Source organism: Liolophura sinensis, chromosome 6 (genome assembly GCF_032854445.1).
Source record: "Liolophura sinensis isolate JHLJ2023 chromosome 6, CUHK_Ljap_v2, whole genome shotgun sequence".
NCBI classification, from domain to species: domain Eukaryota; kingdom Metazoa; phylum Mollusca; class Polyplacophora; order Chitonida; family Chitonidae; genus Liolophura; species Liolophura sinensis.
Window position 1 is genome coordinate 61,882,324 of NC_088300.1, and position 14,364 is coordinate 61,896,687.

The 14,364-nt window shown below is 38.2% G+C and overlaps 1 protein-coding gene across 1 annotated transcript; it reads left to right on the top strand.

Annotated features, from left to right (window-relative positions):
- The first annotated feature begins 2,435 nt into the window (after positions 1 to 2,435).
- LOC135468825 (phospholipid phosphatase 5-like) lies at positions 2,436 to 8,712 on the top strand. Its single transcript, XM_064747266.1, has 7 exons — positions 2,436 to 2,580; positions 3,234 to 3,339; positions 4,454 to 4,541; positions 5,558 to 5,621; positions 6,119 to 6,243; positions 7,125 to 7,295; positions 7,953 to 8,712. Exons 1-7 carry the CDS (start codon positions 2,507 to 2,509, stop codon positions 8,186 to 8,188), a joined length of 864 nt encoding a protein of 287 aa, XP_064603336.1. The 5' UTR covers positions 2,436 to 2,506; the 3' UTR covers positions 8,189 to 8,712.
- Positions 8,713 to 14,364: the final 5,652 nt, after the last annotated feature.

The following is a 14,364-nucleotide window of genomic DNA, read 5'->3' on the forward strand; positions in this document are numbered from 1 at the left end:
TAACGACAATAAATGTAAAAAAGATTTCCGTCGACAAACGTTATATAAACTTACCGTCAAAGGAATCGTCAAATGAGAGTCCGTTTCGTGACTGAAATCCTAATTATCAATAACCCGTAAGCTACAGCGTTCAGCGGTGCGGACGCTTGTCGCTTTAGCGTGGTACGTAACATCAACTTTTATTATTACAGGTAGTATACGACCATTGGAGACCATTTAGATTACGTGTCTTTAACATCAACTTTTACAGGCACTATACCACCACTGGAGAGCTTATTTACAGCATTTATAGCCATACCAGTGCCACAATTTGAGAACTCTAAGATTGCATGTGTTCGAATCCCGCTTCCGCCTGTGTTTCTGCATCAGCCACAGGTAGTGACAAGTGTGTAATCGTGTAGATGAACTGGTGTAGCCGTAGATATATATATACCCATACCGTTTAACGAGACTATCATATATACCATATCATATCATATACTAGTATATGATTATTTATCACTATGACTCTTAAGAAAATTTTGTAAACATATGGGGGCCTCCGTGGCTCAGTTGGTTAGCGTGCTAGTGCAGCGTAATGACCCAGGAGTCTCTCACCAATGTGGTCGCTGTGAGTTCAAGTCCAGCTCATGCTGGCTTCCTCTCCGGCCGTAAGTGGGAAGGTCTGCAGCAACCTGCGGATGGTCGTGGGTTTCCCCCAGGCTCTGCCCAGTTTCCACCCACCATAATGCTTACCGACGTCGTATAAGTGAAATATTCTTGAGTACGGCGTAAAACATCAATCAAAATAAAATAAATAAAGTAAACATATGGATCGGTAATGCATCTTACCGGAAGCCCATTACCTAAAAGTATGCAACCCACGGGACTTGAAACTTTTCTTCGATCTCTAACAAATGTGGCGTATCTGGGCAGCCAAGTAATTTTTTTTTCTATATTGCGCAGTAGCGTTTAAGAAACGGCTGATGCATGGTGGGAAAAATGTTCCAAATGCTGTTGTTTATAAACAGACTTAAAAAAAATTATGACAGTGGAGAGTGTTGTAAAAGGACCACAATGTTTTTGATAGTTTTAGAGTCACTTGGAAATACAGAAATAGTCAGTGGGTTCTTATGCATTGCAACAATGATTAGCGAAATCGCAACTTTTAAATGAAGAGTTTTGGTTTCAAGATGTGACCAGTTCTTATATGAGCCGTTTACATTAGGTTTCCCATCATTTGGTTCACAATTTCCAATAAAGAGGTTGGCATATTTCTACACGAGGAAGTGTGATCTTCTACAGGTGATGTAACATGTGTAATGTGCGGGTAGGTATAAGGAAGTTGCATACATCTAGGTAATGGGCTTCTGTTAATATTGATGGACCAACTTGAAAGTATCAAGAAAAATGCGTCTAGGCTACTAGCTGGCTTCAGCTATGGGTTACATTAAATTTCTGTCCGTCGTTATGCCTTTTATATGGTAATCAGTTATCTACAGCCATATAATGTATGTCCAATCCCCAATAGGCCAAATCCCTAAAGGAATTAAAGTGGCAAAATTCTGTATTATTTATTTCATTGCAGTTTTATTTAGTTCAACTTTGTGATATGACAGAAGTCAGCTTCATGGGTGGTTGAAACCAGGTATTTGGAAAACCTTTCAACTTCAATAGTTTCATGCAAATAACGTCAAATATGTAAATTGTACTGTGGAATTATAGGGATAGGGATAGGGCTGGTGTTTAATTCTAGTGTGCCACACTTTGAACAGAAATCTAGCAACAGCAACCCTAATTCTTCAACCTTTTTGCTTATGACAGAGCAACTTTCAGTGTAGTGTATGCACATTTTGAAGTATGAGCACTTCCACCAGTTATATCTGTTAAATCTGTCGACAACTTGTGGATGGTCGTGGGTTTCCTCATTCTCTGCATGGTTTCCTCCCATCATAATGCTGGCGACCATCGGATAAGTGAAATATTCTTAAGTTTGGCATAAAATAAATAAATATTCAAATAAATGAATATGACAACTGTCATATACTTGTATGTGAAATATATTCCTTAGGACATCACTGTCATTAAATCCCAATCAAAACAGTACGCCTTGAAATGAATAGAATGTTATGGTAGTCATACAGTTCATTTTGTATTTACCCATGAAGTCAGTTTGATTCATAAAAATGTTTTCCTATAAGTAATCAGTTTGTGCTGCAAAACAAATTATGCATTTGACAGCGCCTCACCTGACCTTGCTGTACTGCAGCTGTTATCCATATAAATTACGCTACAGAAATCAAACTTTTGACTGTAGAATTATGAAGCAAAAATCTGATTCTGAAGAGATTTTGAGTGGTCTGTGAGACATTAACTTCACTTATTTTTTTTATTTGTTTGAATTGGTTTTTTTTATGAATAAATATAAATTGTGTGTTTTTCTGTCCACTGTGCAGTTGGATGTCTATGGAAGAAGTCATTATGCCTGTTAATACATTTACTTGTGTGTGCTGGGGTGCCTGAAATCATGCCAGCTACACAATGGCATTTACCCTTCATCGTGGAGGTTCTTCTGCGGGTAACCTTGTACATCCTCTTTAGGTATTCTCAATACATGTTACATTTACATTATTTATATTCTGCTTAAAGTACTGCTCCAATTTCGGTGAAAATTTGTATCCATCTTCCCCATGATCTGCATAAATTTTGTGCTGTTTGCATCAGTGTTTTTAATACAGACTTTATACTTCCCCTGAGGCTTTTCCATGAAATTTTTGTTTCATATGACATATACTTAGTCTTTCTTAATTTTTATAGCAATCAATTAAATATTTATAAAGATGTCCACTGCAGGCACATGTAATTAATATAATTACACTTTTACATATATATATATGTAGCCAAAAGGTCATGCTGAGGACACTTGTCAAGGCACGTACCTGTTTGATGGTCTGATGTTGCAGCTAAAGGCAAATGTTTCAGATTTCAAATGTATGCATTTCAGGTTAATTAGGAATATCATAGAAGTTAAAAAAAAAAAAAAATGGTCTTATTTTTCATTTACTGCCTTTGTGGCTACATATATTGCCATTATATTATCCTGTGAGAAGTAAAATTATGGCAGTGTCAGTATGAGGGCAATTGAAAATGGCACGGCATTAAATGCAGAATTCTTGAGAACAAAGCTATAGCTGTCATTCCAAAAAAATGCAGAAAGTTAAAAACTTTCTCTTTTCATCCATTTATTCCTTCAGGGTGACAGATGATGCTGAACCATTTCACAGGAAGATTCAGCCTGAGGAAATGTGGCTGTACAAAAACCCCAGAACTGACAGTTATGTTCCCACTCGTCTTCTCTGGGTAAGTTAAAGGATGTATGAAATGGAGCTCTAAAATGTAGATTATGGATCTGAGGAAGATGAAGAAAGCTTGCCCAAAAATTTTCTTTAGAAATTTCGGTTTGGGGGCATATTTTATATATTTAGTTTAATTATTTTATATTAATCTCTTAATGTCACCAATGGTTGGAAATGTTCAGAAATACCATCATCAGTGAAATTAAATGGGAAGACAAGACCAGCTTAGCTACCCCTCATTCGGACTCAATGCTCACAGGGCTGTGTTGACAGCTAACATTGTTGACAGCTAGCATTGTTGACATCTTGAATACAGCTTTTTTTGGATATTATGTTATGGCACATCCAAAACTGCATATGATGTATTCTTTATACACATCTAGAAGCCCCTTTGTGTATTTTCTGTTCTAGTTTTCCTTTTTTCATTTTGTCTAAAAGTTAAAGAAATAATAATTGTGTTTGAAAGGCAAAATGTATCTAAAAAGGCTTTAGCTTTTCACTTTTATATGCCCCTGCCATTAGGCAGAGTGTATTATGTTATAGAGATTTTGTCCGTCTGTCTGTCCGTCCGTTTTCGTGTCCGCTTCGAATTTTTTTCCACAGAGAGTTTTACATTTTGGTGGATACACAGATACGACACCACTCACATTTGTTCATTTCCACCGTTGTTATGATTACCAGATTGCCAGTTTCCCTATATATACTGAATAGATAGATATGTTTTCGTGTCCGGGCTATGACTCCAACTGTTTTCTGAGTAGAGTTTTAATTTTTGGTGGATACATAGATACACAGATGATGATGTGTCCCGACTTACATTTGTCCATTTTTGCAGGGGTCATGGTAACCAGATAGCCATTTTCCTTGTATAGACTAGATATATGGAAATGATTTCATGTCCGGGCTACAACTCCAACTGTGTTCTGCATAAAGTTTTCATTTGTGGTGGACATATTTGTCCACTTGCACAGTTGTCATGGTAACCACATACCTATCATCAAGGTTCCCCTCAGGGGTTGTACTCACCACAATGCTACTGGTATTCTTTTATACATTTTAAACAGATGTATTTGTTGGGACATATGTTGTGTTCACCTAAACTCTGGTTTTCATTTCAGACATTTGTGTTTGGCTGCCCTGCTCTTGTTATAGGCGTATTCTACCTGATAAGAAGAGATATAAAAGATGTTATACAAGCAACTTTAGGTGAGATTAGCTTTTTTCACCCAAAGCAGTATATTGCATTTCAGCAAATGCATATTTGGAGTATCTTACTTTTTATGTAACCAGGAATAAACGGCATGTTTGTATATGCAACCATGTAACCTTGGGGTATTTAATGATGTATAAACATTTAGGCCAAGGGTAAACTGCATGTTGTTTATATATGCAACCATGTGTTAACTCTACATGTAACCTTGACATATTTAATGATGTATAAACATTTAGGCCAAGGGTAAACTGCATTCACATGTACGTGTATCTCAACAGTAAAGTGCAGAAGTTTTTGGAGGTTCTTCAATTGTAGGGTAATTGGTTGTATCTGCAAGTTTTGCACTGTTTTGTTACAGTACTGTTGGTCTCTGTAAATTCCTGAAATCTGGGGGGTAAATCACAGTAGTTTTACATTTGTGACCACTGTGCCCGTATAGAATCTGGATCAGATTGAGGAATTGCTAGGCTTGCATTGTTTTGATATCCAGCTTGGACTCTGCTGCTTTATGCAATGGTTTCACCCAAGCTCTGCCTGTCTTTCTCTGTGGCTTACACTTTTGCATGTGTCACACCTGTTCCTGGCAAGTGTAACACATGTTCTTGTCATGTCACATATGTTGTCGTCATGTCACACCTGTTCCTGATGGTACCACATGTCACACCTGTTTCTACCACATGTTATACCTGCTCCTGTCACACAACACATTTGTTCATGTGACACACCTGTTTGTGACAAGTGAAGCACCCATGGCAGGCAGTTGACATCTGTTTGTGCAACAAGCTTGTGGGTGACAGGTGGCACAGCTTTTGGTTACATGTGACACATGCATTTGTGGCATGTGACACACCTGTTTGTGGTATTGGACAAGGTCGGTCAGCTACCTGCAGACGGCCTCCTCCCACCATAACGCTCTCCGCCATCGTGTATGTGTAATGTTCTTGAGAACGACATAAAACACCAATCCAATAAATAAATCAATAATCCTTCTGTGTTTGATATCTTGCAGGTGTGACATTATCAATATGGCTGACTGGTACAGTCACAAATTGTATAAAGCTGGGAGCAGGCAGGTGAGTGCTGCAATTAACTGCCCATCTCCTTAGAAACTAATTAAAAACCCAAATTGTATTAATGATTTCATGCTGGCTAAGAAGATAGAAGATGATTTAGGTGAATGATCAGCTGTGGCTTTAAAAAAAAAAAAAAGAGTTTCATTATCTGTATAGAGCATACCAATAGCCTGTGACCATTCAGGTTGTGTATTCTAATCCAGCAACCACTGGCACTGTCAAAGTTTTTTGTCAGGCATCTGTTCAAGTGAAGCTATCTCCCCTGAATCTAAGCCCAGTTTCCTCCACCAAAAAACTTTGGCTGTGCATAAAAACAAATGTTATTCAGTAGGATGTAAACACATGCAAATGTACATTGTTGAGCGTGTCTTGCAATCATTGAATATTCATAAGGATATATGAATATTCATAGGATCAAAGCGTATTTTGTACTTCCATGTGACTCTGTGAAGGGATTTCATTTCTGAAATATGTCACCTTTACTGTTGTTTAACCAGGCCCCGTCCAGACTTTTTCTACCGCTGCTTCCCAGATGGACATTATGTAGAGGAAATGAAATGCACAGGTTCCCCAGATGCCATACGGGATGGCATGAAGAGTTTTCCCAGTGGGCACTCATCATGTGAGTTCTCATTAGGAGTGGATGCCTTATGGAATATGAGGAATACTGAATTGTTCTAAAACTTGGTCCTAAAAGCAGAGTTTGAGGCAAATAAAGGTCATAAAATGTATGTTTTTTTACTTTCCCAGTAGGAGATCAGTTTTGCCCACACATATTTCCCAGTAGGAGATCAGTATGGTTATGAATATGCACCTATGTCCATAGAAGGGGCCTCCGTGGCTGAGTTGGTTAGCAGGCTAGCGCAGTGTAATGACCCAGAAGCCTCTCACCAATGCGGTCGCTGTGAGTTAAAGCCCATCTCATGATGGCTTCCTCTCTGGTCGTACGTGGGAAGGTCTGCAGAAACCTGCGGATCGTTGTGCGTTTCCCCTGGGTTTCCTCCCACCATAATGCTGGCCGCCTTCGTATATGTGAAATATATGAGTATCTTGAGTACAGCGTAAAACACCAATCAAATAAATGAATAAATAAATAAATATCTCCATAGAAACAAAAAAGAAGACCTGAACACTCCATTTGTAACATGCATCATTGTTTTTATGTTGACTCTTTTGTGTACAGTGACAGTGACAGCTGGGTGGGATCAAATTTGAAAATAATGATTAAATGATTTAGCACCTTGAATTTTGTGGCATTAAAACCATTTTGCCCAAGAGAAACTGCATAGGAAATAAGGAGGAGACAACTCAAAGGCAAGAAATCTGAACTTCTGTGATTTTTTCAAACTTGTCACAAATTCTTTATTGTTTCCATGAATGGCCCATTTTCCTTACCCTTGGTGTTAGAGGGAGTCTGTCCTGGTTTTATATGATCTGGCAGTATTCCTTATGCCTGTGCATTTCTTATGTCTAAAATGCTGTTGTGTGTTTTCTGTGTTCCAGTATCATTCTCTAGTCTGATGTACACGTTCCTGTACCTGGCAGGGAAGTTGCACTGCTTCACTTGGCGGGGACGGGGTCAGTCCTGGAGGCTTTGCCTCTCCCTGGCGCCTCTGCTCATCGCCACTATGATAGCTGTGTCTCGCACAGCAGACTATCATCATCACTGGCAAGGTACATGCACCGCAAAGTCCTCCTTAATGAAAATATCTCCCTTAATTCCCATATTTATCCTCTTTTTCTACTGAGAAATCTTATCAGAGGGAAATTGCTATTTTAATAGAAGTTATTCATCACTGCCATTGTGATGAGTGCACTATAAACCATATGTAAGTATACCATACCTGCCTGTTCACATCTGTATTTCTATGAGAATCTACAGTATATTTAATACATGTAGAAAAACAAAGGCAAATTTGCAATAGCTGCAACATCCCCGCAAAATGTTGTATGTCCTCCTGCATACAAGCCCATTTTTTTGTGTGAAGCTGCTTGTGATGGCTAAAAGTAAATTGTTTGAAAAACGTTTGTAGTAACAATATTTTTAAAGAGGTCATTCTTGTTCTTGTTCGTATCAATTTACTGGTGTAGAATGTAAAATGATATTAGAATGTGAACGTGTACATATAGCACATATTGTGTTTCAGTAAAATATTACCTGTGGATGGTGGTATATCTCCCCTGGGCTCGACATAGTTTCCTCCCATCATAATGCTGGCAGCCGTCGTTTTAGTGAAATATTCTTTAGTATGGTGTAAAACACCAGCCAAGTAAGTAAATATAATCTGGGTAAAAATGCATGAATATTCATAAAAATCTTTTCTGTTCCAGATGTACTCATTGGCTCGTTGTTGGGGATCTGTATAGCCTACCTGTGTTACCACCAGTTCTATCCTGCTATCAACAAGAACAACTCTCACTTGGCCTATGTGCAGATAACGCCTGCACTGGACAAGATAAAGCCAGCGACAGAAGTTATCCCTTCTGGAGAGCTATCTCCCCCTGCTGTATCTCCCCCTATTCAATCTACACTCATTGACTTCAGCTCAGGTCTGAAGCATGTATGACTGGTTTTCCTTGGGATGGGCTAATGAAAAATCAACTGGTGCTTTTTTAACGTCAATTTTGTCACCTTTTTAATTTCCTCTCAGCTCCTAGTGCTGTGCTTCATTCTACGCCATTAGGGTTGGATTATAATTTCCATGAATTTTAAAATGTGACTGTAAATACATGTACATGACTAACATGTTCATTTTTCCTGTTTCTGGGATTGATATTGATCGTAGAAAGGTGTTTTGAGATTGTTCTGAACATATAGGATAATTTCCTACTGGGAGGATGTAAGTATCAGCAGCAAAGTAATATTTTATGACCATTAATTAACTATGGAAATGCACTTTTGTGGGTGAAATTTTATGTCATTTACCTTATATTTTTATACAGTGTATGTGACATAAAATTTTGTCCATGATTAAATTGCTGGTTTTTCCCAATTCTGAGATTTTTGTTGATCTTGAGGGGGTTTTTTGTTTTGTTTTTTGAAGGTAAGATGGTGTCCTGCCAGAGAACTTGTTCAGTACTAAAAACAATATTACATGACCTTTACTTGGTTCCAAAATATCACTTTAGTGGATGAATTTTAAGGCCAAACACAGAGATATTAGTAGATGTATTAGTAGAAGTAGATGTGCTGATTGTTGTCAGCCAAACTTGTTACTTTATATTCAGCAGCCAATTGGACATTTTGAAATATAAATATGGAAGGTCAGAGTAGGTTTCAGTGAAACCATGGGAACATGAAAGAAGGGAAGTTTTTGTGATAAGACAAAGAAGTCAAAAGAGACATCTACCTCATTTTCTTTGTTGTTTTTGGGATTTTTTTTTTTTTTTTGCTTTTGGTTGGAAGAGGGACTTCACTTTCTTGAATCTCAAGAGCTTGAAGCCCATCAGTTTGCTAGTAAGCTTCGGTGAATTTACTAAACTGTTATTTTAACGATTATTTAACGATTTTTGTTAAAACCCATTTTCACACTGTCAAACAGTTGTGACTGAAAGGATGTGGTGCTCATACCTTGAGATTATGTAGACCTAATAACCACATACATGTAATATATTCCAACATCGTAAATATTAAAGTCTTGATTTTCATGCAGTAATACTGAATTACATGTACCTTCTTTCGCCTGAAGTTAGGCCTGTAAAAACGCATATTTAGAAGTCCATAAATGCATTTAAATGATATTTTAGATGCCAACACTTAATTATCTCTGATAAAAAAGTAATCACAAAAAATCTCCAGGCGGATGAAACCTTGAAGCAAAATGTATCACTAAGTATGCTGAATTTAGGTGAAATACTGTAAAAGTCCACTTCCTGTCACTAAGCAACGGGTTTGTTGCTGATTATTGCTCATCATGTGTCTCAGAAACACTAAACTATCAGCATTATTTAAAAAAAAGTCAATTCTAAATAGAATAAATGGAGGTTAATAGAACTAAATTTTACCTGCTTTATATTATGTACTGAGGGCTAAAATATGGAGATTTATCATTTTTTATTCCATTTCTAAATATCATTAACAGATAGATAATATAAATGATGAATAATTTTTACAAGTACCGCTGTTTTCTGTGTGGAAATACTAGGGTGACCAGTCTGTTTTCACTAGGATCATTCTAATAAGTTTTAATGGTTTTTCGGTGGTCAATATAATGCGAAAACCGTTTGGAAAATACGGTCTCCAAAATCCAGTATTTCTGGTGCTTGCGGCTACCTTTGATTTAAGGCACATTATTTTTGGCCTTATGTACACTTTAACTTTGTGTGCTTTGAATCATAGCTAGGGATACCCTTGTATGCCATGATAGTGAATCAATGTTTGTACTGAACCCACTGTTCTGTAAGCTACGGATACCCTAACAACTGCATGATTATATTTTGGTACTTGGCCATGTGTCTCTTTGCACGTAGCCTACGTGGAGCTTTGAACGTTGCTTCTATGGAATGTATTTCAAGAACCAATGAATCAAATTCAGCAATGTGGAACCTTTTCGGCCTAAAGTAACTCCAGTTCATTGTTCATTCCTGCTTTAGCGGTGGTCATTTGTGGGCGTACTGGTAAGTGAACAGTGGTCAATTCGGCTTGGGCCCAAGTCTCCACTGCGCGGGAAAAGGTCTGTCATTGTGCGTGACATTACGTGGGCCTTTACAGTTGATGTCTCCGTCGGTTCGTGGCGTGCTGTCTTGGCCGTTTTGGCTAGACAATTGCGTCTGTCTTCACGGTATCTTCAGAAAATCGAACCTCAGTTAACCATACACAACCATACTCTTAATGAGTGGGGACATATAGCGATCGCTTTTTCCATCCATCCGTCCCGCTCAAATTTATGCGTATCATATCTCGCGAATCATTACAGGCATAGGATTCTCAATGTCGTATGAAGTGTGCAAAATGTACCTTTCCCCCATTTTCATCTGTTTTAGGAGTTGTCTACCCTTGTGCATATTTTCCAGTCCATTGATTAGCTAATTTATGCTGGACAAACTTTGCCTATTATATGGGACATAACTTTGGTATCAGATGGCATGTGTTTCGTAAAATCATGCCAATTGTGCAAGATAACCAGAGGTCTCTTCGTAATATCTTTTCACGTTTTGATTTTTGTTGTAGTTGTTTGCACCTGCCCGCCCGAGAGAATATCGGGTATGATACAGCATAGGCCTTCATGTAGGCTGCTCAAACTTACATAGGACCCTCTGTGGCAAACCACTCGTCTGCTGATTGCTGTAGCCTTCCACCAAATCCACGCTGTATTCTCTCTGGCTTTAAGTGGGTAAGCCTGTCTCAGTCAAACTTCATGAGGAGGGCGAGTTCCCTCCATGCAGGCTTTGTCATGCTTCCTGTCACCGTAATTCACTGGCTGCTGTCATAATAACTGAAGTCCCGCTAGGTACCCAACCAACCACCCAAACATGCAGATATGACAGACAGATACGTGTGTATGATCTTAAGTGGACTATATGGTGTCTATGTGTAGGAATCTTGAACTCACACAGAGTATGGAAAGTCAACTGAAGTGATAAAAATGTGTCACTGTATGGCATTTCTTCTCCGTTTGTTCGTCTTATTAAACCCAGGCCTCTTTGAAGTATGCCTTTTTTATTTTGTTTCATTTTATGCAAGCTGTGTATTTACAAACAAGTACATTCAATCTCTGAAAAATATATTATTACTGTGCACTGGCTGATTGTGCTGTGTTTATTTTTTTCTGGAGGGGATTGAGGGACATACACCGTTGCAATCTCTGATTGCTGTCTTGTTTTTGTTTCTTTGAGTTACATGCAGAAATTGGTGAGGATGTGATCTAGACAAGATGGGGGGTTTTGTGGATAACAAATTTATGGTTTATTAACACTTTTCGTTGTTGACCCTATAACATTGTTATCAATTTTGTAATAATCCTTGCAAATTATCGCCTAGCAAATTTTAGTCACGAGATTACTTATAGATATATATGGACTTCAAGGGCAACATCAGCCTTCCTATTAGTTCATATCTGTAAGCGTGAATTTTAGTGTTACAACAAGAAGTCGTTAGCAGTATGTAGGTCATTTTAGCACACAATGACCGCAGTACAGAATACATGGAGGCATGTTTGGGTTTTGTGTTCTCTTGTAGCTGTGGTGGCCAGTGCCTCCATACAGGCTATATATCTGTCTAACACTGTATGGATGGGGGGAACTATGTGCTATCTGCCTGCTCGACCATACGTACAGACAGGTGCGTCAAAAGGCTGGAGTCTTGTTAGTTTTGTGTATTTGCTTCTTTATTTGAGTGACAGCAAGAACTTCAAAACAGCTTATATTGGGAAATATGCTTAACTTGCTGCCATGAGATTTTTTTTTAATTAAAATACTTATATTAGCTATTAACCGGTCGTTGTGTGGGAATAAAATTGTGTTATATTTAGATATTTTAGCCGACGTTCTTTGTTATATGTACAGCAAAATGCATGTACGCCTATAAATATGTATTTAACATGCATGTTTGTGCTGTCAACCGAAGCTTAATGCAAGTGATGTATATCTGTGTGAGCACTTTGGTAAGATATACTGAAAAGCTTACAAAATAAAGCAAGGCTATGACACATCTCTATAGCTTTTATTAACACTCTAGACTTTATGTGTTTGTTTCGTGTGTATGTATTTATTTATTTATATGATTGGTGTTTTACGCCGTACTCAAAAATATTTCACTTATACGACGGCGGCCAGCATTATGGTGGGTGGAAACCGGGCAGAGCCCGGGGGAAACCCGCAACCATCCGCAGGTTGCTGGCAGACCTTCCCACGTACCGTGTGTATGTAGATATATATACACGAATGTACCTCTCTCACACGGCCTACTCGATACACATGGGATAACGTACTGATAGGCTTACATAGTAGTTAATCAATATTTACAGAATAATAATTTCACTTTTATCTTGCAATTAAAATAGAGATTAGTTTTGTCTCAGCCATAAGCCATTATTGTTCCTGGCATTATTCATGGTGTTCGTCTATAGCAGGTGTTTGTTTAATAGAGGGTTAATGTCTTCTATAGTATTAAGCCAGAACCATTGCGGAGGTTTCTTTGATTTTTACACTGGATGCTGCATGTACTCTCAAGATATCAGCCCGAATAGTACATGTTCATGCATGGACATGTATGCTTTTAAGCACACATCCTGTGACATAAATCATGGAACAAACTGGGAAAAGGCCTATATATACTTATCCTTGGGCTACATTGGTCTACTTTCTGTAACCCGTATTAAGGTGAGGCCTATATATGCCTTTCTCTCATTAGCATGATAATTGCCCTTGGGTTTTGTCCACGTGCTAACCCATCTGTGCTATGTATCGCTGTCTCTGTGCCCATATATAAGGACGTGAAACGAAATAGCTGATGGCATCAATTGTGTGTACACTGATTTACCCTTGGGTTAAATGCAGTGAGCTGTAGGCAAGAAACTTGACTGAAAATGACTGAATGACTTAATGACTGAAATATTACTTTAGAACTTGAGCATACAGTCAGATGTTAATTCATTAGTGTTGAAACTGTGATGCATCAGATGGTTATGGCGCAGGCTTACTGCAACTGTCAGGCTCTAACTTGGCCAGTGTGGTTGTGTGTTTGTATCCAGCTCACGCTCCTTAGACTTTGGCTTTAGGGCGAGAGATCTGCTGGTACATGGCGATGGACGGTGCAAGGTTTAATCTGGGCACACCTGTTTCCTCAAATATTAGCATTCCTTAGCACGGCGTTAAATATCAATCAAAAAATGAAATAAATTGTTTGTGTAAAATGTCGAAAAATACTGGGAATAAGAGTATATTCAAACATGCGGTTACGAAAGAAGGATGTATTTACACATACACACACCGAGAAAAGTCAAAGCCGATACAAAGAGACAGATAAAAATACAATGTCCTGTTAAGAGGAACGTCCTTTTACACCTGGCTTTGAAAAAAAAAAATAGCGCTATTTCTGAAAAAAACATATTTATACCAGCATGTCGGGTATGAAGATAAGGGTGTTTGTGTTTCACAAAGTATAGGGAGGGATACTAACAATGTTAAATTTCTTTAATATTTTTCCTATACACACAAATATATGAGGCAATGCCTTAATTATAGATTAAAGCATACCACGTGATGCATGAGTCTCCTCACAAATTCTATTTTACATGTACACATCCGATCTAAATTAGTGAAAAATGAAATTCTCCGAAATATCTTGCCGGTTTGAATCTATATCAATTTGAAAAGCAGTGTGAGACGGCGGAAGGAGGTCGGAGAATGTATAGTCTCGCGAAGTTTGACAATGTCTGTGTTTAGATGAGCCGATCACTACAACAAGGGGACACAAAAGTAGGCTGTTGCAAGCAAAGCATATTTTGGTGCATCACAAAATTTCCCGAGTTTTATCCCTTTTGGCTTGTAGACCTATTTTAATCTTGGATTGTGTAAACATCTGGACACAGGGCCATACATGAAGGAACAAAGGATCCCCAAAATCCAACTTGCCCTTCACTTGTTTTAATTCAAACATCCATCGTTGAAAATAAAGTGCCTTTGTGTTTCTTCATGGTCAGCAAATTCACGTATCGCAGGCACATGTAGGCCACTATAATTTTAATTTGGTGGCTGTTGGTAGCAATGGTTAGACATGCCGGTGTGCTTTACATTAATAGAT

Bases quoted from the DNA above. Each gene is read 5' to 3' on its own strand.
- LOC135468825 (XM_064747266.1), top strand. From the start codon at position 2,507: ATGCCAGCTACACAATGGCATTTACCCTTCATCGTGGAGGTTCTTCTG. The intron at 4,542-5,557 runs GTGAGATTAGCT...GATATCTTGCAG, and splicing joins TGTTATACAAGCAACTTTAG to GTGTGACATTATCAATATGG. The intron at 7,296-7,952 runs GTACATGCACCG...TTTCTGTTCCAG, and splicing joins CTATCATCATCACTGGCAAG to ATGTACTCATTGGCTCGTTG.